General features: G+C 45.6%; 2 protein-coding genes across 2 annotated transcripts; both read left to right on the forward strand.

Annotated features, from left to right (window-relative positions):
• Positions 1-68: 68 nt before the first annotated feature.
• TMEM231 (transmembrane protein 231) lies at positions 69-5,085 on the forward strand. Its single transcript, XM_075509332.1, has 7 exons — positions 69-497; positions 579-748; positions 1,806-1,934; positions 3,266-3,409; positions 3,699-3,780; positions 3,914-4,019; positions 4,896-5,085. The coding sequence occupies exons 1-7, from the start codon at positions 356-358 to the stop codon at positions 5,083-5,085; spliced, it is 963 nt and encodes a 320-aa protein (XP_075365447.1). The 5' UTR covers positions 69-355.
• A 3,414-nt stretch (positions 5,086-8,499) lies between these two features.
• LOC142413327 (carbohydrate sulfotransferase 5-like) lies at positions 8,500-23,296 on the forward strand. The gene is made up of 3 exons (XM_075509331.1): positions 8,500-8,897; positions 9,024-9,180; positions 21,718-23,296. Exons 1-3 carry the CDS (start codon positions 8,764-8,766, stop codon positions 22,924-22,926), a joined length of 1,500 nt encoding a protein of 499 aa, XP_075365446.1. The 5' UTR covers positions 8,500-8,763; the 3' UTR covers positions 22,927-23,296.
• The last annotated feature ends 310 nt before the right edge of the window (positions 23,297-23,606 follow it).

The following is a 23,606-nucleotide window of genomic DNA, read 5'->3' on the forward strand; positions in this document are numbered from 1 at the left end:
CAACCGCCCAAAACGCAGCGCTTCCGGCCGGGGGATCGATGGGCGGGGCTGTAGCATCCGGGCATGCAGTCACCTGGCGGGTGCGAGGCCATGCGTCGGCCCCGCCCAAGGCGTTCCCGGGGCGCTCGAAACCGCATCATGGGCTGCGCCGCCGCGGCAGGCGCCGCCGTCTCCGTCCCGCTGTCGTTCCCGGCGCTGTCCCGCCTCACCACAGTCGTCGGTCCCGGAACGCGGCGGTGCACGCTCATTGGCTGGCGCGCCCGTTCCCCCTCGGCGGCCTGACGTGCTGATAGGCGCGGCGTCCCGTCACTCTGGCGCCCGGCCGTTGCCACGGTGAGGGCGCGGGCGGCTGGCCATGGCTGGCGTGGAGCTGTTCTCGCATCCCGCGCTCTACACGCGCTACCGGGCCGGGCTCTGCTCCGCCGCGGCGCTGGCGCTGTTGCTCATCACGGTGCTCACCTACGTGCCGCCGCTGCTGGTGGCCTACCGGAGCCACGGTGAGCGCCACTCGACCGCACGCGGCGCGGCCCGGCCCGGCCCGGCCCGGCCCTGAGGCCTCGCGCTGTCTCTGCCCGCAGGTTTCTGGCTGAAGCAGAGCGCGTACCTGGAGCAGCCCACGGTGCGGTTCCGGTACGAGGTGCTCTTCGTGGCCACCACCGGCCCCGGCCCGGGCAGCTTCCTGGCGTGGAGCACGTTCCCGGCGTTCAACAGGCTCCAGGAGGACCGGCTGCGAGTCCCACTCCTGTCGGTAGGCCTGCCCGGGCCGGGCCCGGCCGTGGTGGCGGGAAGTGGGGCTCGAGAGTGGGACCAGGGGAGCGGCAGCGGGCCCAGGCGATGAGTGTTGGCCACCTGTCATGCGCTGCTGCCTTCAGGGAGCAGCAGCTTCATGTGTAATCTCATGCCTCATAGCAAAATTCACTTGGGACAAGTGTTTTTTAACCAGTCCAGTTTTACTCCCTCTCAGGGCTATAGAATCATAGAATCATTTAGGTTGGAAAAGACCCTTAAGATCATCAAGTCCAACCATTAACCTAACACTACCAAGTCAGTGACTAAACCATATCCCCAAGTGCCACTGGTGGTTTCCATGAACGCATCAGTTTACTTTCCTCAAATTAGTTGCACCCCACCCCCAACCCTCCCCGCCATATGGCTTATCACGATCTGAAGTTTGCAGGCGTTGATAAGTAGCCCCTGGTTTTGAGAGCAGGTATGTGTTTTGTAAAGCACATAGCCTCTGCCCTGCAGCCTTCTGGGATTCAACAGTGGCCGTTATTTTTCTGCGTTACCTCTGTTATGAGCCTTGTTACGCTTGCACATAGCTGAAGTACTGGGCATTTGTGGCACAGAAGTGTAGCAAGCCTTGGCTCACAACCAGGAATTGGCGTACCGAAGCCATTAAGAGGCCCGCTGCAATGGCAAGAGGCAAAAGCCTGACCATCAGTCACACATTTGCGCAGGATGTGACAGAAGATCCAGCAGTAAGGTATGCTTTGTAGCATGCAGTGGAGGTGGCTGGAATGGCATAGGGCAGAAGAGACCTTGAGGAGTCTGATGATCTTTCCCTCCCTGGGGGGCATATGAGACATTGTGTAACAGACAAAATTGCAGGCTTCTTGCTTGTCTCTAGTCCTGTGTCTATAAAGGCAAGCAGCTTTTTATTGCTTTCCTAACTATGCAGTTTATTTGCTTCCTTAGTACGTGCATGCTGCAGTTGTGGAGATCCCCTGGTGTTTTACCTTTTTTTGTTTTTCTTTCTAACAGAAGTTCCCGTCTTTAAAAAAAATTCTTATTGATTCTTTTAGACTAGAGAAGAAGACAAAAATCAAGATGGCAAAATGGATCAGTTGCATTTTAAATTGGAACTTCCGCTACAACCTACAGAGCATGTAGTTGGTGTTCAGCTGATTCTACTCTTTTCCTACCAGCTTTATGTGAGCATTTTTAGTTTTATTTGTTGTGACATATAGACCCAGTGTAATATTCCAGTAGGGGTTATGCAAAGGATGAAAGAACCTTTCCACGTTTGAAATTCCTATCTAAAAGGAATTTTCTCCTTCTCTGCTGGGTCATTCTAGCCTAGCTCTGTTGAGTATTTTGATATATTTCTTTAGATTTTTTTTTTTTTAAGCTGTTTATTCTCTTGGGCTGTAGGGCAGCATAGAGGACAGAGATGCACAACAGTGGATGTCAGCGTGGGTGGCATCAGGAGTTAACTGAGAGTCTTGCAGTAGGCGGAAGGATGTGCATTCTTACATACTGCTGTGTCTTGACATAACCAGTTAGTTTTCTGAGGTGGAGGGGCAGGCTGTTGCAGCAGGCTAAAATTCCATAGATTTTGCTTGCTTAACAGCTCTTGAAGCAATGGTAATCATCTGCCAGGATCTTCTGTATCTTGTAACTGTGAGGGGGAAGAAGGTGTTACAGGGAGACAGGAAAATAAAATTCTGCTGCTGTTGTATCTCAAGTGGCAGTGCAATTAATACCTAAAGCAGCGACTAAAACACTAGTGCACAGAGAACCCGTGGATGCATCTGAAAGGAGCAATAGTATAGAGCTGTGTTGGATGCAGCCACCCAGACAAGAAGTTGTTTTACTAGGGAAATTAGGCTAAGTTTATCCAAGAGACTTGCTGATTGCAGGTGGACAAGCTTAGCAAGCATAGCTGTGTTGTGGTAGAAAACATTCTTAAATGTATGAGGCCCAGAGTAAAGGCCTGACAGTCCTAAATTTGTGCTGAAATATTAGGTCAGTGATTAGTATCACACAGAGACTTCCGATACTCACAACACCTTTGTTTTACAGTAAATGTGAAAATTTTCCTTCAGATTGAGTGGTTGATAAGGGCTAAGGAACTTCCTTGTTTGGTCCTTATTGCAGAGCAGGAGTCCTTAGCTGGCTTTGACTGCTGAGTATTTTAAAGTGTGTCTCCAATTAATGTGTTTAGTCATCTTGCTGCTTTTCACATGTTATGGCAAGTCAAATCTTTCTGTCATTAGCCACAGACTGTTGGACTTCACTGAATTTTCTGTGGAACTTTTGTTTATAAAGTTAGTTAACTAACAACTAAGGTAGTTCACTTAGAAAAAAGTAATTCATATTTCTTATTCGGTGTTCCTTTGTTTAGACTAATGTGACGATCTGAAACTTGGGAGTCAGAAAAAAATCCAATCCATGCAGAAAATCTGTAGAAACAAAGAGGTAGAAAAGTGTGTTGTGTTCCCCCCCGCCCCTAAATTCTCTTTTCTCGTGTTCACCATTTCAGAGAATGTCAACACTTGTGATGCAGAGCATGGCTTTTCTTCAGTTTTTTTCTCCTGTGCCAGGGTCTCAGCTCTATATGAATGGAGACCTGAAATTGAACCAGAGGCAATTACTTAACCATTGTGGACTGGATACCAGATACAATGTGAGGAAACATTTTTTCCTTCCCCATCAATTTTCCCCCCCTCTTTATCCTCCTAGTACCATAGGTGACACCCTAATTATTTGTACTCCTGCATAGAGTGGACCCTAGAACTTTGGAACTGGTGTTTTTCTTGTTAGGCTGAAAGGTGGAAGAGGTTATTCTGCCAAGATGTTCAGTCTGATGTTTATGTGCATTCCTTCAAGGGCATGGCTACTTTGCGTAAGAAACTCAGCAGAATGACTTTCTTGAAGAGCATATGAATAATGCAAGTATCTCCTCGTTGTAACAGGTGTCTGTGGTCAATGGCACAAGTCCTTTTGCGAGTGACTATGATCTAACAAACATCATTGCAGCATACTGGGATAGAAATGGTAAGCCTGAATGTATAGCTGTGAATTACAGGACAGCCGTAGTTAGCATATTGGCAGCTGTTCTGTGAGGATTTGAGTTCTGTATTAAGGTTGAAAAGCCCCTTAACCTGGATGTTTCCTTTCCCCATTTTAGTGACAACAGTCTTTTCAGATCCCAACCCTGTTTGGATGACTGGAAGAGCAACAGATATGCCATTTATCATTAATGCCACTATTCGTTACCCAGTGGAAGTTATCTTATATCCTTTGAAAACTGCATAAACTGTGACATAACTGGGTTACATTATTTGGGCCTTCACGTATAGGCCAAGGGAAAACTGTTTTCTTCTAGTCTTGTTGCTAAACTTTTCCTTTGTTAGCTAAGCAAATGCTATAGTTCTGGAGTTAACTGAATACCTATTTGCCCCTTCCTCCAGGTGGTTCTGCTTGCATAACCACTTTTCTGCCTTTCTCTACTGGGAACCCGTGTTGCTTTTCAGCCTTACTAAACTGGCCTTTAAGGCAGTTTCTTAGCCATTCACAGTGAATATCCTTAGTAAGTCTTGCTTTGCTCCTGCAGCACCTGCTGTCCCAATCTGTCACGGGTGCCACTAGCAAAGCATGATACTGTATTCTGTGACGGAAAGCAAATAATTAGAAATCTGAAGGTAAGCTCACCAAATGATAACCCACGGTGGATGGGGCAAATCTGTTACATGTGCAGACAGCCCTGAAATTTTTTTTCCTACAAAATAATTCTTCATTCACTACGTTCTTTACTCATTTTCTCAGACAAGAACAAGCCTGTGTTTAAAAGAATCTGTATGGAGCACATTTCTTACGAGGTTTGTTTACCTGCCTGAGTATTACCAATAACTACTTTCTGGTGAGTCAGGGATGAAATAGGTACTTTCCACAGAACTGGTTTAAATGTCTTCTAGGACAGACATCCTCTGCAGCTTTTGTTACTATGATAAAAAGCTTTTAGGGGTTTCCATGACTCAAAGGCTTTGCATTTGCCACACAAACTGATGTCTAACGAGTTTTGTGCCTTTCCACCTCTTGAGTTCCTTTGTTTAGTTATTGCAGTGGTAGTATCAGAAGCTTCTTCATTAACACTCCTTGACTTTCTTTAAATATCAGCCAGGATTTTGGGAAATGATTAAATTTGCCTGGATCCAGTATGTCAGCATTCTCCTTATCTTTCTCTGGGTGTTTGGTAGGATTAAAATGTTTGTGTTCCAGAATCAGGTGTTGACTACAACTCCAGTATCACCAGTTCTGCCGGTGTCTCCGGTACTGTCCTACAAACAGCACCAGTCCTGAGGACACGCCTGAGAACACTTTAAAGAAATGCAGTTCAAAAACAGATACCTGCTTTTATTCTCTATACACTTTTTACTTCGGAAGATCAGAACTTTGTAAGTATGTTCCAAGTATGTTCTGTTCATGCTTCCTTTTCAAAATACATGTTCATTCATCTATTTCTGCTTTGGGACTGAAAATTTTAATATTTTTGACAGTTAAAGAAGAACCTAGTTATTTTTTTGCAACCGGAACATGCTTCAAAAACCAGTAGAAAGCTATGAGACTGCGTTGGCATGATCTTAATTTTGCTAAACCTTGAAGACTGAAAATAATATGCTAACAGTAACAACATAAGCCATTTTTACTGTCTTGTAAATTAATTCACTGCTGAGTTGGAGTTCTGTCAAGAGCTATTTGTGCATTCATTTATGTGCACTATGAAAGGAAAAAAATATAAGGAATGTGAAAAAATGTATGGCTGAGTTGGCGTCAGAGCCACACTTCTGCAACTGTGGCTATATGTCCTCACTGATTTAGTTATTAAATTGGATGATGGATAAATTCAAGGTTGACGTGAGAAACTGGGTTGTGGGTGATAGTGTCTGCAAGGTTTGCACAATCACTTACTATTGGCATTATTACTGTAGCACTAGACCATTATTTGTGAATTGGGAATAGTAAAACAGAGAAGCCTGGTATATATTTAAAGAAAACTAAGGAAAAAAACTACCAGAGAAGCTTCAGCATTCCAAAGCAAGTGAATAATTACGTTCAGAACTTAAATGATAACTTAGAACAGATAAAAATTAAATCAATTACAGTCACCTGGTGAGCACTGAAAAACTGTGTCCCTCATTCTTGATGGGGGTGGGGGTGGTAGGGAAGATTATTTAATTTTGTTTTCTCTTTCTGGGCTTACTTTTTATGCCAGACAAGCTTAAAAGGGAAAACAACAAAATTTCCATTATGCTTTCAGTTTTGTAGTTAAGATTTAATTCTAGCAAAGCAGTGTTATGGCAGGAGAGAGTCTAAAACAATTCTAGATGCTAGTTAACAAAATTCTGAGTGTCTTTGGTTCTCTTGAACTCTTAAGACATGGTGCAGCTATGAAATGTGAAAGAGCAACTTGTACAGCAGTACCCCATCTTTTGGCCATTGTCCTCTAGAATTCAACATCCTGGCAGTTTGGAGACCTGCCTATTCTTTTTTTATTTTCTTCTCAAAATGGCCAGCTTCTTTTTGAACTTCTGTTTAAGCTTATTTTAAACTTTGTAGTCTTGCAGCTTGCAGTTCTCCCAAGTTTTACATGCTGGATGGACTCCAGCCTATTCTTCAATGCGAGTGAAGCATTAATGTGGGGAGCTGTTGTGGTTTACCTTCAGTCGGCAACTAAGCACCACACAGCTGCTCGCTCACTCCCCCTCCTCCCCCCGCACCCCCCCCAGGGCAATGGGGGAGAGAATCGGAAGAGCAAAAGTAAGAAAACTCGTGGGCTGAGATAACAACAGTTTAATAATTGGGGAAAAAAAGAAAAAAAAAATTGTAATGAAAAGGAAAACAACGAGAGAGAGAGAGAGGAACAAAACCCAGGGAAAAACAACAAAAAAACAAGTGATGCAACCGCTCACCACCCACTGACCGATGCCCAGCCCGTCCCCGAGCAGCGATCGCTGCCCGTCATTTGATTGGTTTGAAATCTCCAGTTTGCTCTTTGATCTTTGAAGTCTGTGCCTGGCAACCTAGGACTACTGATAATTGGCTTTGTATCAGAGTGCAGAGTCAAAGCAACTGTCTACTGCTTTTTAGTGTTTCTAGGCTCTACACAGGATGAACGAAGGGGCCTGTGAGCTTGTTTCCCCAATATCTCAAGCTGACGTACATCTGGTACACTGTAGTGTCAGCTCTTCGCCCTTGCAGTTGTGATAGTGCTTGTGTGGCTGCATGAGTTAATTCAGGGAATTCATTATGGTGAAGATCATCTTTACCAGATATACTCACTTTTTCAGGCAAGTCAGTTCCCTGATGGTATGTGTCTGCACAAGCATTAGGGTGGGCATAAACAAGGGACAGAAATCTCTGGAGAGATCACAGAACCCCATTTTAAGGGTTTGAGCTGTTGTACTCCCACAAAAATGGAATGCGTAACAGCCCTCCAAGCTGAACAGAAGCCTGTTTAAGGTAGCAACTAGAACATGAAAGAGGATAATGCCAGAAAACAACAATACGCGGAGTCTCCATCTCACTTTTTCTCCTGTTGTATCCTTCCACATTAAGTTATGACAAATGACGCTGCTCAGAGCAACAGTTCAGTGAATGCATATGGGGTAAGACATAGTGAATAGGTCTGGTTCAGGAAATGCAGAGAAAAATATCCTTCTGTTCTATTTTCCTTTAGAATGAGGAAGCTGGAAAAAAATCCTCTACAGTGATTTAAGAGGAGAGGTATTTAAGTTAGAAGAAGGAAATAAAGCTAATTGCTTGCAGGTGGCATGTAACTGTTTAGTATGACAGTATGACCTGAAGCAATCCCTCCATTCCTTCTTTTGAAAGAGGTGTGTTTCAGAACTGGGACTATGCAGTGTAACAGGAGCAGTAAAGGCACATGTGACTACAGCAGAGAAAAAAGCCTGTTTGTGATACCTCTGCTGTGGTAACTTCCTGCATCACTTTTATACTGACCATAGTACCTGGTTCATAGTTCCAGCTCCTTTTACAAGCTAGGAGAGCTTTTACTGCTTCTGTAAGTAACCAAGTCATAAAAAAATGTAAGATTTTATGGCTGTAGCAATAAACTGAAGTACAAAGAAAAAAGAATCCACTGCAATTGGCATTAAAGGAGCTTTAGGAAGGAGAAGCCTTTCTCGGAAGGCTCTCTGTAAGGATGCTTCCTTCACCTTGCTAAGCAACGGAAAATAAAAAGACAAAAATACCACTGCAATCCACCACAGTGCTGCTACACAGATCTGCTGTGTACATACATGCCAGAGAGCAATCTGTGTGCTGTTCATTGAGGAAGGGCACAGAGGCATGTTAGGATTAATCAGATTTCTGTAAGTGGCTCTGCAAGACGAAACAGTAACTGGTTAGAAGCGCTTAAGTAAAAGCGGGGATGTGGACGTGCGAGAGCCATGCCTCAGGAGTTTTTTGAGGGGTGACGCTAGGGTGAAAGAAACCCCCCCTCTGCTTATTTCTCAACCGGCCAAGCGGCCCGTCTGTGGGGGTAGGCCCTTGCGGTTCTCCTCGCACGGGGCAGACAGGATGCGGCGGCGCCGAGCGCGGCCCCGTGGGGCTGCGGTTGGGCCGGGGCGGGGCGGAGGTGGCGGTTGCGGCAGGCGGGCCCGAGGCGCCGGGGAGGGCCGCGGAGGAGAGGCTGCGGGGCGGCGCAGGCCGCGTGCGGGACGGCGCAGGCCGCGGGGAGAGGCCGCGGGCCGCGGGCCGGCGGCGCTGCGGCGGGCCGGCTCCGGTGAGGCTGCCCGGACCCCACGGGTCGGGCGGCGTCAGCCCGCGGTGCAGCGCCCGAGCCGCGCGCGGGCGTTTGCAGGAGGCTGTCCGCCGTCTGCTGGCGGCGGGGCGGGCACGGCTGCCCCGCCGAGCCGGCCCCACTCGCGCGGCCGGGCGCTGCGCGGGACTGTGCTGCGCGGGGCGGGGCGGGCGAGTGGGCCGGCCGCCTCTGCCAGGCTGCGCCGCTGCCCGGGGATGCTCCGGGTGCGGGGCGGATCGGCTCTTTCCCGGGCTCCTCCCGCTGCCCCGGTGCCTCGGCCACGTCTGAAAGCGGCTCATTGTCTCTGCAGCAGCTCGGATCCGCGGCGGTGCCGGGAGCCGGCGGGAAGGTAACGGGCGGGGGCGGGGGGGGTGTCCCGCAGGGCTCCTCGTCCCGGTCGGCGAGCCGGGCGATGACAGACCGTTTTTTTGGGTCTCTAACAACGGTGTTTATAATCACTTGCACGACGTTTCAGGGGATGCTTTTCGCCGTTCGCGCACGCCCCTACTCGTGAGGGTGAAGAAGCGGTAGTACCCGGTGCGGCGGAGCCGCGGCCCCGTGCCCGCCGCGGTGCCGATGTCGCACAGTCCCGAGCCGGGCGTTGCTTGAGGCGTAGTCGGTTGTCGACAGAGGTAAAGCTGTTGAAAATCAGCCTTTTTTCTTCATCCCGTGTCCCCCCCGCCTTAGAGAACATGGCTGGTTCGTGTTAAGGTGGTTTGCTGCAGTTAGGCGGTGAAATCAGGTGCTTTAGGGAACATTTCCCGTCATTCCTCCCATTTTTCTATTGTGTCCAGCCTCTATTTCTAGGTGAAGGTGACATATTGGACTAAAGAATCTGTCGTCATTCCTTAGTTGCAGCGGTTGCTTCAGGGGGGCACACAGGGCACACCTCAGGCCACTCATCCTCAGGCTGTTTGAATTTGAGGACGCTACTGTACCGGTGCAGGCAAAATCTCAAATAAGTGAATAGCATTCGGTCACTGCAAGTTTCTCTTTGTCACCCCAGCTTTGCCATCCTTAAAAATAGTAGAAATTCCTAAAAAAATTGCAACTGAGCAGATCCCATTTCTTGAACAGCGGTAATTCTAGTAGCTGAAAACACTTCGTGATCTTCAGCTGCATTGCATGGACAGATAGCTGTTGTGGGGCTATGCTTGACACTGCCATTTGTTCAGGCTGGACAACTTTATCTAACTCGAAACAATATAAAGAAAAAAAAAAAGCCCAGTACCTTTTTTTAATAATTTTTATGGTCGTATCATGAAATCTGTGGTATGTTTCATTGTATTGTAAAGTATTTAAATCTGATGATTACCTGGAAGTGACTCTTCCCATCTCAGTTTCCACTAGATTGTTAAAGGAAGTACGTTTTCCAAAGCTGAATTAACACTATCAGCTGAAATGCTAATATACTGCCAGAATTCAAAATGTCTGATTACAGTACATTTACTGTACTTTTATTATTTCTGTTGCAGTTTCACTGTTGTATTAAAAAAATTAAGCAGGCTTATTAATTCTTTCAACTGTTTAGCAACAATCAGCTATTGGAAAGAATTTTAACTCTTTTTGAAGTACCAGTGGTTATAGAAGGCACTCTCCAAACTAACTTCTTCTTTCCCCATTCAAAGACCATTCTGCATATTATTGGTGATACAGTAAGCTTTTGCCTTGTGAAGATGTGGAAGAACACTGGAAAGTGACGTTTTCTCAGCTGGGTGGTTTATAGCAAGAATTACTAGTAATATTTTTGTGCATTTTTCTTAGACCAGTTTTGTCACGTTCCTGCATTTCACTTTTTTGAGCAGTGAACTACGTTTCTAATGTTACCTCATAGAAGCCATTCTGGTAGTGGCTGCATTGGTGCGATGCCTTATAGGTGAAGTATGTAGTGAGTAAACTTCTCCATAAGGTATAGTAGACCTTCGGGTGATCTTTGCTCTGTATATCACACCGTGCACAAACATTTTCCTATTAATTCTTTAAAATGCATGATGACATTTACCATTATCATTCTTTTCACAGTCAGTACTGAGGTGTTTTGGTGAATTATAAGTGCATAGATGATACTTACATTCAGCTCATATGATTGCTCTGAAAGTCAGCATTTAGTGTATAACAAGCATACAGGATAAAATAATTTTTGGCTGGCAAAAGGTTGAGCACATAATATAGCATTAGGTATTCATTTTTCAGTGGAAGAGATCAATCTAGGAAATTAATTGAATGTGTATTTTTGCATTTTGTGGAAGTTGAAGTAATTTCTGTGTAATCTATGAAGACTTTGGCTTTAAAAGTGCTACATAAACTGTTTTAAATGAAAGTGTGCTGGAAATTTTCTCAGGCACAAGATGGCTGGGGAAGACTTTGACAAAGACAGCTAAGATTCAGTTGCTCAGAAATCCTTGTAGGGGAGCAGGTACTTGTAATTTTTCTCTCAGTTGTTTTCAGATCTTTGCTTTATTCCAGCTAGGTTTTTCAGTCTTCCCACAACAGACCCAGACCTGTTTGTTCTGAGGGAGTCTTTCATCCCAGCCTTTTGTCCCAAGCTCAAAGAGAGCCCATGTTTCTTTACAGCTCTAATGTGAGGCACTCTCTTTCTGTCTTTCTACAGTCTTTCTGCTATCCCAGAAAAGAATGAGCAGTGTAATAAGAGGGTCTGGTTTTTTTGTAGCTATAAAGTTAATTTTTGTTAATTTGCTAGGTCTCTTCAGGTTGAATTCTGTACTGAAAGGAAGTTCACTGAGCAATTGTGCTCCTTTCAGTGCAGACCTGCAAAGATCTGATTACTCGATTCCAACATTACTTGTCTTATGTGACAAACAAATAAAAGTCCCTGAAAGCACAAGCTAAATGATCATCCAGTGCACAATTTATTTCTTTCCTCCTCCATTCTTTTCTACCATTCTGGGTCTGAAAAGTGCTCTGTTTAGAAAACAAGCTTTCTGGGATCAATACTACCGCTTACTGTATTTTTACCCTGCCTGGTAAAACTGGATAGTTTTCTGTAACGTATCTAGTCTCTTGGCAAGCAATAGCAGATGATAGTGGCCCTGCAGCTCAGCATTCTATCAGAGCCAGTTTTAAGTCATGAAGAAAATAATTTCTCTGTTGTCCAGTTTGTATAATTGATTTCCTTTGCACAATACGTAACAATAGTTATTCTGGGGCAGACCCAGGGTTCATCTAGTCCAGGATCTTGTTTCTATTAGTAGCCGTTAGCAGACAAGCCCAGTGACAGAGCTTGGCTCAGGACTGTCAGCTAAACCATACGTGCAGATGCTTTTCAGATCACATTTTGAGCATTTGCATTGGCTTGTGAAGAGATGATTCTGCCTCAACAATTTGTTAGAAGTAGACTTTTGATTATTCTGCTGTTTGCCAGAGCTCCCCTGAAGAAACAGTATCACAAAAGAAGTAATGCTACTATCACAGAAAGGGAATAACATTCTAACTGTTATTAAAAAAAAATTATGCTTAGCAGTATTCATTATGTACAAAAGCACTTAATTGTGATACCACCAAGTATTGCAATACTTCAGACGTCTGAGTTGAGAGATGCGAAAGATGTTGAGAATGCTCTGTGCTGCAACTTGACATCCCTCACAGTTTGTTTTTCTGCCTCTTGTAGCTCCCTCACCACTTCTGGTCAGTCTGATTTAATGAGTCGATGAGGAGGTGCTTGCTAGAGGGTTTTCACAGAATCACAGAATCACAGAATCGTAGAGGTTGGAAAAGACCTCTAAGATCATTGAGTCCAACGGTAAACCTAACACTACCAAGACCACCACTATACCATGTCCCTAAGCACCTCATCCAAACGGCTTTTAAATACCTCCAGGGATGGCGACTCAACCACTTCCCTGGGCAGCCTGTTCCAATGCTTGATAACCCTTTCAGTGAAGTAAAATTTCCTAATATCCAGTCTAAACCTCCCCTGGCGCAACTCGAGGCCGTTGCCTCTCGTCCTATCACTTGTTACCTGGGAGAAGAGACCGACCCCCACCTCTCTACAACCTCCTTTCACGTCGTTGTATAGAGTGATGAGGTCTCCCCTCAGCCTCCTTTTCTCCAGGCTAAACAATCCCAGTTCCCTCAGCTGCTCCTCATAAGACTTCTGCTCTAGACCCTTCCCGAGCTTCGTTGCCCTTCTCTGGACACGCTCCAGCACCTCAATATCCCTCTTGTAGTGAGGGGCCCAAAACTGAACACAGTATTTGAGGTGCGGCCTCACCAGTGCCGAGTACAGGGGCATGATCACTTCCCTAGTCCTGCTGGCCACACTATTTTTGATACAAGCCAGGATGCCATTGGCTTTCTTGGCCACCTGGGCACACTGCTGGCTCATATTCAGGTGGCTGTCAACCAACACCCCCAGGTCCTTTTCTGCCTGGCAGCTTTCCAGCCACTCCTCCCCAAGCCTGTAGCGTTGCACGGGGTTGCTGTGACCCAAGTGCAGGACTTTGCTCTGGGCCTTGTTAAACCTCATACAATTGACCTCGGCCCATCAATCCAGCCTGTCCAGGTCCCTCTGCAGAGCCTTCCTACCCTCCAGCAGATCAACACTCCCACACAACTTGGTGTCATCTGCAAACTGACTGAGGGTGCACTCGATCCCTTCGTTCAGATCATTGATAAAGATGTTAAACAGGACTGGCCCCAGCACCGAGCCCTGGGGAACGCCGCTTGTGACCGGCCGCCAACTGGAGTAAACTCCATTCACCGCCACTCTTTGGGCCCGGCCACCCAGCCAGTTCTTTACCCAGCGAAGAGTACACCCGTCTGAGCCATGAGCAGCCAGTTTCTCCAGGAGAATGCTGTGGGAAACCATGTCAAAGGCTTTACTGAAGTCTAGATAGACAACATCCACAGCCTTTCCTTCATCCATTAGGCGGGTCACCTTGTCGTAGAAGGAGATCAGGTTGGTCAAGCAGGACCTGCCTTTCCTGAACCCATGCTGGCTGGGCTTGATCCCTTGGTTATCCTCTACATGCCGTGTGATAGCACTCAGGATGATCTGCTCCATCAGCTTCCCCGGCACCGAGGTCAGGCTGACAGGCCTGTAGTTCCCCGGGTCCTCCTTCCGGCCCTTCTTGCAGATGGGCATCCCATTAGCTAATCTCCAGTCAGCAGGGACCTCCCCAGTTAGCCAGGACTGCTGGGAAATGATGGAAAGGGGCTTGGTGAGCACATCTGCCAGCTCCTTCAGTACTCTTGTGTGGATCTCATCAGGCCCCATAGACTTGTGAGTGTCTAAGTGGTGCAGCAGGTCACTAACCATTTCCCCCTGGATTATGGGGGCTCCATTCTGGTCCCCGTCCCTAACTTCCAACTCCAGGGGCTGGGTACCCAGAGAACAATTGGCCCTGCTATTAAAGACTGAGGCAAAGAAGGCGTTAAGTACCTCAGCCTTTTCCTCATCCTTGGTCACTGTGTTCCCTCCCCCGTCTGCTAGGGGCTGGAGATTCTCCTTAGCTCTCCTTTTGCTGCTAATGTATTTGAAGAAGTATTTTTTGTTGTCTTTTACAGCAGCAGCCAGATTGAGCTCTAGCTCAGCTTTGGCCCTTCTAATTTTCTCCCTGCACAGCCTCGCTACACCTTTGTAGTCCTCCTGAGTTGCCCGCCCCTTCTTCCAGAGGTCATAGACTCTCCTCTTTTTCCTGAGTTCGAGCCAGAGCTCTCTAGTCAGCCAGGCCGGTCTTCTTCCCCGCCGGCTCGTCTTTCGGCACCTGGGGACAGCCCGCTCTTGTGCCTTTAGGACTTCCTCCTTAAAGAATGTCCAGCCTTCCTGGACTCCTTTGCCCATTAGGGCTGCCTCCCAGGGGACTCTGTCGACCAGTCTCCTAAACAGGCCAAAGTCTGCCCTCCGGAAGTCTAAGGTGGCAGTTTTGCTGACCCCCCTCGCCGCTTCTCCACGTATCAAAAACTCTACCATTTCGTGATCACTCTGCCCAAGACGGCCTCCAGCCATCACATGGCTCACAAGTCCTTCTCTGTTGGTGAACAAGAGGTCCAGCGGGGCACCTTCCCTCGTTGGCTCACTCACCAGCTGTGTCAGGAAGGTCTCTGCCACACGCTCCAGGAATCTCCTAGGCTGTTTCCTCTCTGCTGTATTGTATTTCCAGCAGACATCCAGCAGGTTGAAGTCTCCCACAAGAACAAGGGCTAGCGATTGTGAGGCTTCTCCCAGCTGCTTATAGAATAGTTCGTCAGTCTCCTCATCCTGCTTGGGTGGTCTGTAACAGACTCCCACCACAATATCTGCCTTGTTGGCCTTCCCCCTGATTCTTACCCATAGACACTCCACCCTATCATCACCATCATCGAGCTCTAAACTATCCAGACACTCCCTGACGTACAGGGCTACCTGACGTATTTGTCACTGAGATGGCAGCTGAAGCGGCAGTGGTGCTAGGACGTGTGGCCCCTCTGGTGCTTCTCCCTTCCTCCTCCTCCCCGTGTTTTCAGTCAGCAGGCCTGCTCTGGTCAGGCAGGTGCAGCCGCCAGGAAGACCGCCGTGAAGCAGAGGAGGAAGAAAGAGGGCGGGAACGAGCCCCTGCTGCGGTCTCCTGAGGGGAACTTGGGGTCGGCAGGCAGTGCCGCTGAGCGGCAGGCGGAGGAGGAGGGCACTGGCAAGAAGGGAGGCAGGTCACAGAGTACTGTTTCGCCTAGTAACCGATGAAGTTCTGGCATATTGCCTTTCTGTGCTGAAAGAGCGAGCTTGCCTAACAGCACCCTCTGGTGAGTCAGTCCTGCAATGGGATAAATAGGGGAGCAGAAGGAGCAGCCTGTATCGCAAGGTCCTGTCCTCACAATTAAGGCAATGATACCATGTAATCTGTTCAGTAGATTTTTATATATATATATATTCAGCAAGTTTATGAGAAGGTGATTCTTCAGGGTATTCAAGAGCTGCTTTCTGCTTCAGCTAACATTCGTCAAAAATCATGAAAGAGCTTTGTGGGTTATAAAGTTGCATATTAAAGAGGTGTAGGTTTAACCTGGGCTGAAAGCACCTTAGCTGCAGAATGCAATTGCAAATGGTGAAAGGATATTTACATGCAAATAGAATTACACGTGCCCAGTGTGAGAAATGCAGAAATAAAAGGCACTGTTTATAGAGAAAATCCAGTGAACTGGATGTGTATTTGGCCTCATGCACTGGAAACTGCCTGAGATAATACTCTTACAGATGCTGCATTTTGTTGTGTAATTATTCATTTCTTTGTGGTGTCTGTGTGCGTGCATATTCCTTAGAAACATCCTAACCTTCCCACAAGGGTAGAATATGAATCTTAAATACTGAAAATGTGTATCTACTTAGTGCTTTCCTTTGATATTGCACTTTTTCTTGGAGTTACACCATACCGAAGAGTAGGGAAATACTTTAGCTACAGTCATTTTACATATTGTTTGTAGCGCTTATGGTGAGCAGACTAGTTCACACACAAATTATGGACTAATACTCATGTTCGCCGTTTTTTGTGTTGGCACAGTATTGTCTGCAACAGTACTTGGGTGGGAATCAGAGCAAGGAGAGGTCCAAGAGGCAGCCAAGGCAGATGTGAATTTTAAAAACTGGCTTTTGGTTTGACATCTACATGGTTTTATTCCTCGCTCCCCCATGCCTCACCAATAAGGCATAAAGAACAGTTAGCGTTTGCATTTTTGCAGAGTGATCTTGATTAGAGTGGAGCAGCAGTTCTGTGTAGCTAGAGCAGAAACATGTTAATTCTTTAAATAGCATCATTGAATCTCTTAAAGCTACGTAATGGGTTAGGCTGTGAGGAGCTGCAGAATGCAGTTTTAGTGCAGAAAATGGCTAACATTTTGCAGACAAAAGATTTGAGGTCGTTATGGCTGACTGGCTTTCAGGCCTAGAATCTGTTTCAGGAAAACTCCTTGAACTGGCAAATGCAACTGCTCTTCCACTTTTGGTTAGATTCTTTCATCACCTCTGTTTGGCAAAGTGTCAGTGCAGGCTGCTGGATCGCTGATAATCCTCACAGCATAGAGAAACTCGTAGATGCTTCTGGTGACATAATATGCAAAAATTCAGTATTTGAACGAGGCAAATTTTATCTATGAAGAATGGCCATGCTGAATTAAACCAAAGGTTTATCTATCTGCTCTTGTGCCTGACAGTAGCAAGTAGTGGATTGCTAGGGAAAAAGTTAAATAATACAGGAAAAGTGATTTATCCTAGTATACCTCCCAGACGCAGGCAGATACCTTGGGCCATCGACAGTTTAGGGAATTGCTAAGCCGTGGGCTGTAGCCTCATCTTTGCATTTAGCCGTCCTTGAGAGGCTCTTCTTCCATTAATTGCTTTCAGTTGATGTAATAATTTGTTGAACTCTTGTATACTCTTGCTGCCACAGCATCTTGAGGCAGAGTTTCACATTTTTTATGATGCAGCGTATGAAAAGGTTTTGTCATGAGCGATCATTTAATTGAATTCTCCCAATTTTCCTGTTCCGAGCAGTTGGGAGAGTGTTTTTGCAGTTGCTCTCTCCAGGCCGGTTGTGATTTCCCTGTCCAGGGAGCCTCTCTTCCAGGCGGAGGAGTGATAGTCACTTCAGTATTCCTTTTACAGAAGTTGTTGACTGTCCTTGTGCTTGATCTTCACACCTTACTGTACTCTGCTATATTGTCTTGAAGAATTATTGTGGGCAAATTAGCATGCAAAATAAGATGCTCTAAAGAAAGTCATTGGTCCCATATAGGATCAGGACTTGTTGGGATCCCAGTCAGGAGATCTTGGAGCCACGCCAAGGCCCCAGTAATTCCACAGTTAACATTTCATGGTTTAGTGCAGTGCCAAGGTATCAGTTTATAGACCAGACTACACCTGTCATTCTTCAGTTCCCTTTAAAGTACAGCTTTCGTATTGGTTATGCAGCAAAATTCCAAAGCCAACTCGCAGTGTATTTGGTCCACAGACACCCCCGCCCCCCGCCCTCCCCCCATCCCACTGCCAAAAATTGGCAGCATGTGCTGTCCAGACACCATTGCCAGAGCAGAAAGGGGAGACTGGGCTACTTTTCCCATGCCTGTCTGCGTGGATATATTAGTAGCCATTTGAATGAATATATTGACATCTGGGTCTTGTAAAAAGGTATGCTCTTTTTGTGGCCTTGACTTTGCTTATGAACCTGGCCCTGAAAAATAAGGTTATTTATGAGCACTCTGTTATATTTGTTATTTTGTTACTATCCTCTCAGAAAGTAATATGGAAATATACCTACGTATTTTTTTGTCCCATTTTGCTGTTTAAAAAAAAAAAAAGCATATTGAAGTGAAAACAGTAAAGGTTACTGTATGGAGAAGCTGGTGAAGTATGGGCTGGATGGGCGGACAGTGAGGTGGATTGAAAACTGGCTGAAGGCCAGGCCCCCAAGGTGGCCGTCAGTGGAACGAAATCTAGTTGAAGGCCAGTAACTAGCGGTGTACCCCAGGGGTCAGTGCAGGTTCTAGTCTTGTTCAACATCTTCATTAATGATCTGGATGATGGGGAAGAGTATACCCTCAGCAAGTTTGCTGATGATAGGAAACTGGGAGGAGTGGCTGATACTGGGAGATCTTAGAATGTTTATAAATATCTGAAGGGAGAGTGTAAAGAAGATGGAGCCAGGCTGTTTTCAGTGGTGCCCAGTGACGGGACAAGAGGCGATGGGCACAAACAAGCACAGGAGGCTCCCTCTGAACATCAGGAAGCCCTTTTCACTGTGCAGGTGACGGAGCACTGGCATGGGTTGTCCAGAGAGGTTGTGGAGTCTCCCACCTCGGAGATACTCAAAAGCCATCTGGACATGGTCCTGGGCAACTGGCTGTAGGTGGCCCTGCTTGAGCATGGAGGGGTTGGACCAGATGACCTACACGAGGTGCCTGCCAACCTCAACCATTCTGTGATTCTGTGAGATGAACCAGGGTCCTTTAGTCACTATTTTGAAATGACAAAAGAATTGTAGCAGCTTGATGAGAAAGATGTGGGGTTTTTTTAGTTTGTTTCACAGAAGTTGTGTAGGTTTGTCCCTTTCACTGTTCATTTGTAAGCTTGGCAGTTAGCTACGTGCTTCTGTAATGCGAGTAGCGACCCAGCAGACTTGAAAGACCGATTGTAGGGGAGGCCTAGCATGACTCCATCTGAAAAATCCATGTAAATGATGTTGTGACATGATTACGCAGGAGATAGTCAAAAGGTATACTACTGATTAATTTGAAGACCTGGGTGCATGGCTTAAGCTGGCAACCGTGGTCTGGGGCTCCCCTGCTCTCTTTCCCTTCTGTGTCTTTTTGTTCCCTACCTTCTTCCAGCTCCAGTGCTGGTCTGTGCTGTGCCGAGTTGTTTCAGTGCTAAAGAGCTAGGTGAAGGAAAATGAGTGGGTAGCTTTCTTCCAGGCTAGCAGACTGAAATGGCTTGGCAGAGCATTTGATAAGCATTGGGACTATATAGGAGAGGCTTAGGGGGCCATGGGTTTCATCCTAGGAGATGCTATTGCAGTCATATGTTATGGATATTTGCGCAGAGTTGATGAGAATGTGGAACCACTGGAGAAAAGGGCCTTGCCTTAATGGGCAGCACAAGCACTAAAAACTCAGTGATAACCATACTTTTAGAGCGAAATAAATGCTGTTGCTAAGCTACAGAAACAGATTGTATGGTGAAGTAGGAAATATAAAAAGGAATTTTTAGCTGAGTGGGTATAAACTAGAATGGATGTAAAGAATATACAGAACTTTGCATCCAAAGAAGAGCAACAAAGCTGGTGAAGGGTCTAGAGCACAAGTCCTATGAGGAGCGGCTGGGGAAACTGGGGTTGTTTAGCCTGGAGAAAAGGAGGCTGAGGGGAAACCTTATCGCTCACTACAACTACCTGAAAGGAGGTTGTAGCGAGGTGGGTCTCGGTCTCTTCTCCCAAGTAACAAGCCATAGGACAAGAGGAAATGGCCTCAAGTTGTGCTGGGGAGGTTTAGATTGGATATTAGGAAAAATTTCTTCACCGAAAGGGTTGTCAAGCACTGGAACAGGCTGCCCAGGGAAGTGGTTGAGTCGCCATCCCTGGAGGTATTTAAAAGACGTGTAGATGTGGTGCTTAGGGACATGGTTAGTGGTGGACTTGGCAGTGCTAGGTTAAGGGTTGAACTCGATGATCTTAAAGGTCTTTTCCAACCTAAATGATTCATAGAATCACAGAATGGTTTGGGTTGGAAGGGACCTTAAAGATCATCTAGTCCAACCCCCCTGCCATGGGCAGGACACCTTCCACTAGACCAGGTTGCTCAAAGCCCCATCCGACCTGGCCTTGAACAAGGGATGGGGCATCCGCAACTTCTCTGGGCAACCTGTTCCAGTGCCTCACCACCCTCATAATGAAGAATTTCTTCCTTATATCTAATCTAAATCTATGCTCTTTCAGTTTAAAGCTGTTACCCCTTGTCCCATCACTATGTGCCCTTGTAAAAAGTCCCTCTCCGGCTTTCTGGTAGACCCCTTCAGGTACTGGAAAGCTGCTATGAGGTCTGCCCGGAGCCGCCTCTTCTCCAGGCTGAACAACCCCAGCTCTCTCAGCCTGTCTTCATAGGAGAGGTGCTCCAGCCCTCTAATCATCTTAGTGGCCCTCCTCTGGACTCACTCCAACAAGTCCATGTCTATGGTTCTTCTGTGATTCTATGTCTTACAAGCAAGAGATGGTACTTTGGGAGAAAAACTTCCGCAAGCAAGTTAGTTCCTTACTCATTTGCCTTACTCTCCTTACAAGATACTGTAATGATACTGAAGGTAGATGGTTTTATTGACTCCTTTTTCCTACTCAGCTCATATTTCTGCTGTTTTTCTTGGCTTACAAACGAAAGTTTAGTAGCAAAATTGTGTTCATTTAAGATAGAATGCATTTCTTTATATCGTGAAGAGACATTTAGGCAGTGGAAGGAGCTGAAACTGTCCATTTCTACTGTCTCTTTCTTTTGACCATTTATTTCAGCTTTTGGTACAAATTAATAGGTTTTTTCATGTTTTATTAGGCTAGCACTAAGAACTTAATGCATCTATTATGTCAAATCCGTATGTATCTATATTCGCTAGTCTGCATGGTTTACTTTAAGAGTCCGGAGTGTGTTGATATATGCACCTTTCACTGTAACAAGAAAAAAATTGTCTAAATGCAGCTAGATAGCAAACGCTTATATGTAAAACTCCAAAGATGATCTTCGTACACGAGGATTCTTATTTTCCTAATATCGTGCCTGCTAACATATACTGACTGCTTACAAGTGGAATCTACAAAAGTGAGAGCACAAAGGGGTAGGTGCCAAAAACCTCTAGTAAAAAGTTGTGAGGCGTGCACGTGGCTTGAACTTTGACTTCAAAGTAAAACAGAAGTCCACTCGGGGTTGACATGCCTAAAAATTTCCAGTTACATGCAGACTAATTAGTTACATGCAGACTAATTCTAATTCACAAATGGATAATTCCTTAAATGCAAACTCAGGGTATTCCATCGTGAGGTATATGCACTGCAGCCCAAAGACACACGTCAGCTGCTTTTTCTTTTTAACATCTGTGGTCCGATGCAGCTTCAGGTTGTGAGTTTTCACCTGTCTCGTGCAATTTGGAAAACAGAGGGTTGTGCACAAGCATCAATTGGTGTAGCGCCTTCCCGTCACCGCAGGGTACAGTGCTCACATTAGAGAAGAAGATGATTTTTATTTCAGTAGCCACAGTTACTGATGTTCCTGTCCACTCCTTTTAAGGGATAGGAGACCTTGTAATGTTAGACTGAAATGGAAATACAGTGGAGCGATTCAGAAAGGTTTTGTTTTCCCTCAGTAGTATTTACCAGAGTTCAAGTAGAGGGCTTTGTGTATTTTGTAGATTTTTTTTTCTCCAACAGTTGAGCTGCATCAAGGTTTCCTTCAGCATCGAACATTTGCTCCAAACTTATTTCTGCTGTGATCTTGCTGTCACGCATTACTTTCTTTCAGTTTCTGACACCTGTCACCTGCAGATGATCATCTCCCAGTGCCACTGATTAAGGAAGCAAATAGTGCCAAATATATACATGCATATTTGAAGAAAGGTTTTACTAATGCAAGAGTTTGTATTGTGTAAGTTCTGTCGTTATTATGCCACAGCAGCAATGGTTCACCAGCATTTTCCTTCTCTTTTTCAGCTTTTTAAATTCTTTTCCTCAGTGAGAATGGCAAGGATTCGGATTCCTAGCACAATCGTTATACTTTTTGTTACGGTTCAGACTGGATTCTTACTCTTCATGTATGCCCGGTACAGTAGCTTCATGCCTCAGTCTGAGGAGAAACCATCTCAAGTCCACATCCTCATTCTCTCCTCCTGGCGGTCGGGATCTTCTTTTGTTGGTCAACTTTTCAGCCAGCACCCCAGCGTCTTCTACCTGATGGAGCCCGCGTGGCACGTGTGGGTTACGATGTACCAGAACAGTGCCAAGGTCTTGCACATGGCAGTGCGGGACCTAGTCAGGTCCGTCTTTCTGTGTGACATGTCTGTGTTTGATGCTTACATGCCTTGGAAAAGAAACTTATCCGATCTTTTCCAGTGGGCAGTGAGTCGGGCTCTGTGTTCAGCTCCTGCTTGTGACTCCTTTCAACGTACTGACATAACCAGTGAAATGGCATGCAAGACTCTTTGTGGACGGTACCCATTCAGCAAGGTGGAGGAAGCCTGTAAAACTTACAGCCATGTTGTTATCAAGGAGGTTCGATTCTTTGACTTGAAGGTCCTCTACCCCCTTCTCACTGATCCATCCCTGAATCTCAAAATTATTCACTTGGTCCGTGACCCCAGGGCAGTCGTCAAGTCACGGGAACAATCGGTCAAAGCATTAGCCCGTGACAATGGAATTGTTTTGAGTACCAATGGCACTAAAGTGGAAGACAGCAAATACAAAGTAATGCAAGAGATCTGTAGAAGTCATGTTCAGATTTATGAAACGGCTACTCTAAAACCACCTAATTTCCTTAAAGATCGCTATTTAATGATCCGTTTTGAAGACCTGGTAAGAGATCCATTATCAGAAATCTCAGAAATGTATAAATTTGCAGATCTTAGTTTGACCCCTGTGCTCAAAAGCTGGATCTACAATATCACACATGGACAGGGACCAGGAAAAAAAAAAGAAGCCTTCAAAATCACATCTCGAGATGCAGTTAGTGTTTCACAGGCCTGGAGAAATGTTCTTTCCTTCCAGAAAATTAAGAAAATACAAGAAGTTTGCAAAGGTGCTATAAACATGCTTGGCTATCAGCTGGTGGATTCAGAAAAAGAACAAAGAGATCTGTCATTGGATTTAGTGTTGCCAAGACGACAAAATCAGTTCAGTTGGTCATCATTTAATCCAAAGCACTGAGACATTATTTTTGAGATCTGGGCAGGGGGTGGGGGTGGGGGGTGGGGGTGTAGATGGTTGAGTATTTGTCTACTGTGCAGCATATAGGTAATCTGAAAATCCTTGACTGATGAGTTTAACTATCTTCCTGTCTGCTGTTTTTCCATAATGGAAGGAGGTTTTTTCCTGACTTACTTACACCGCAAAAACAAAAAGAAGCATGAAAAGTGCCGCGAGATACTTGTCAGATTGCAAATTTACAGCTGAGCTGTGCCGTTCTCAGCATTGTTTTAAAAATATAATTTAAGTACTTTCTATTAAAAGATGAATTGTCAAAGATGTCTTCATTCATTGATAATAGTTCACTTCTGTTTTCATGCTTTAAATATTTAAGAATCTCAGTTCTTAATTTGTATAAACGGAACAAAGTAGAAACTAAATTCCTTCACTTTCTTCCAAAATCACTTGACTTCCTTTGCTTTAAAGTTGTGCAGTTGTGTACTTTTTTTTTACTTCTCTTGATGTTTTTAATTTTAACATAAAAGTTACCCAAGAGCTGGGGCAACTGCAGCAGGGCAACTGCAGCAGTTCTGTTGTAAAAGGCTTAAGCAGGAACTTCATTTATTGATAGATTTCTTAGTGCTTTCCCTGGAATGGCAAAATTTGCAATCAGATACTTCAATGCAATGTTGGCATGGAGT

Source organism: Mycteria americana, chromosome 8 (assembly GCF_035582795.1).
Source record: "Mycteria americana isolate JAX WOST 10 ecotype Jacksonville Zoo and Gardens chromosome 8, USCA_MyAme_1.0, whole genome shotgun sequence".
Taxonomy (NCBI): domain Eukaryota; kingdom Metazoa; phylum Chordata; class Aves; order Ciconiiformes; family Ciconiidae; genus Mycteria; species Mycteria americana.

Bases quoted from the DNA above. Each gene is read 5' to 3' on its own strand.
- TMEM231 (XM_075509332.1), top strand. From the start codon at position 356: ATGGCTGGCGTGGAGCTGTTCTCGCATCCCGCGCTCTACACGCGCTAC. The intron at 498-578 runs GTGAGCGCCACT...CTCTGCCCGCAG, and splicing joins GGTGGCCTACCGGAGCCACG to GTTTCTGGCTGAAGCAGAGC. The intron at 3,781-3,913 runs GTAAGCCTGAAT...TCCCCATTTTAG, and splicing joins AGCATACTGGGATAGAAATG to TGACAACAGTCTTTTCAGAT.
- LOC142413327 (XM_075509331.1), top strand. From the start codon at position 8,764: ATGCTCCGGGTGCGGGGCGGATCGGCTCTTTCCCGGGCTCCTCCCGCT. The intron at 8,898-9,023 runs GTAACGGGCGGG...ACGACGTTTCAG, and splicing joins TGCCGGGAGCCGGCGGGAAG to GGGATGCTTTTCGCCGTTCG. The intron at 9,181-21,717 runs GTAAAGCTGTTG...TCTCTTTTTCAG, and splicing joins GTAGTCGGTTGTCGACAGAG to CTTTTTAAATTCTTTTCCTC.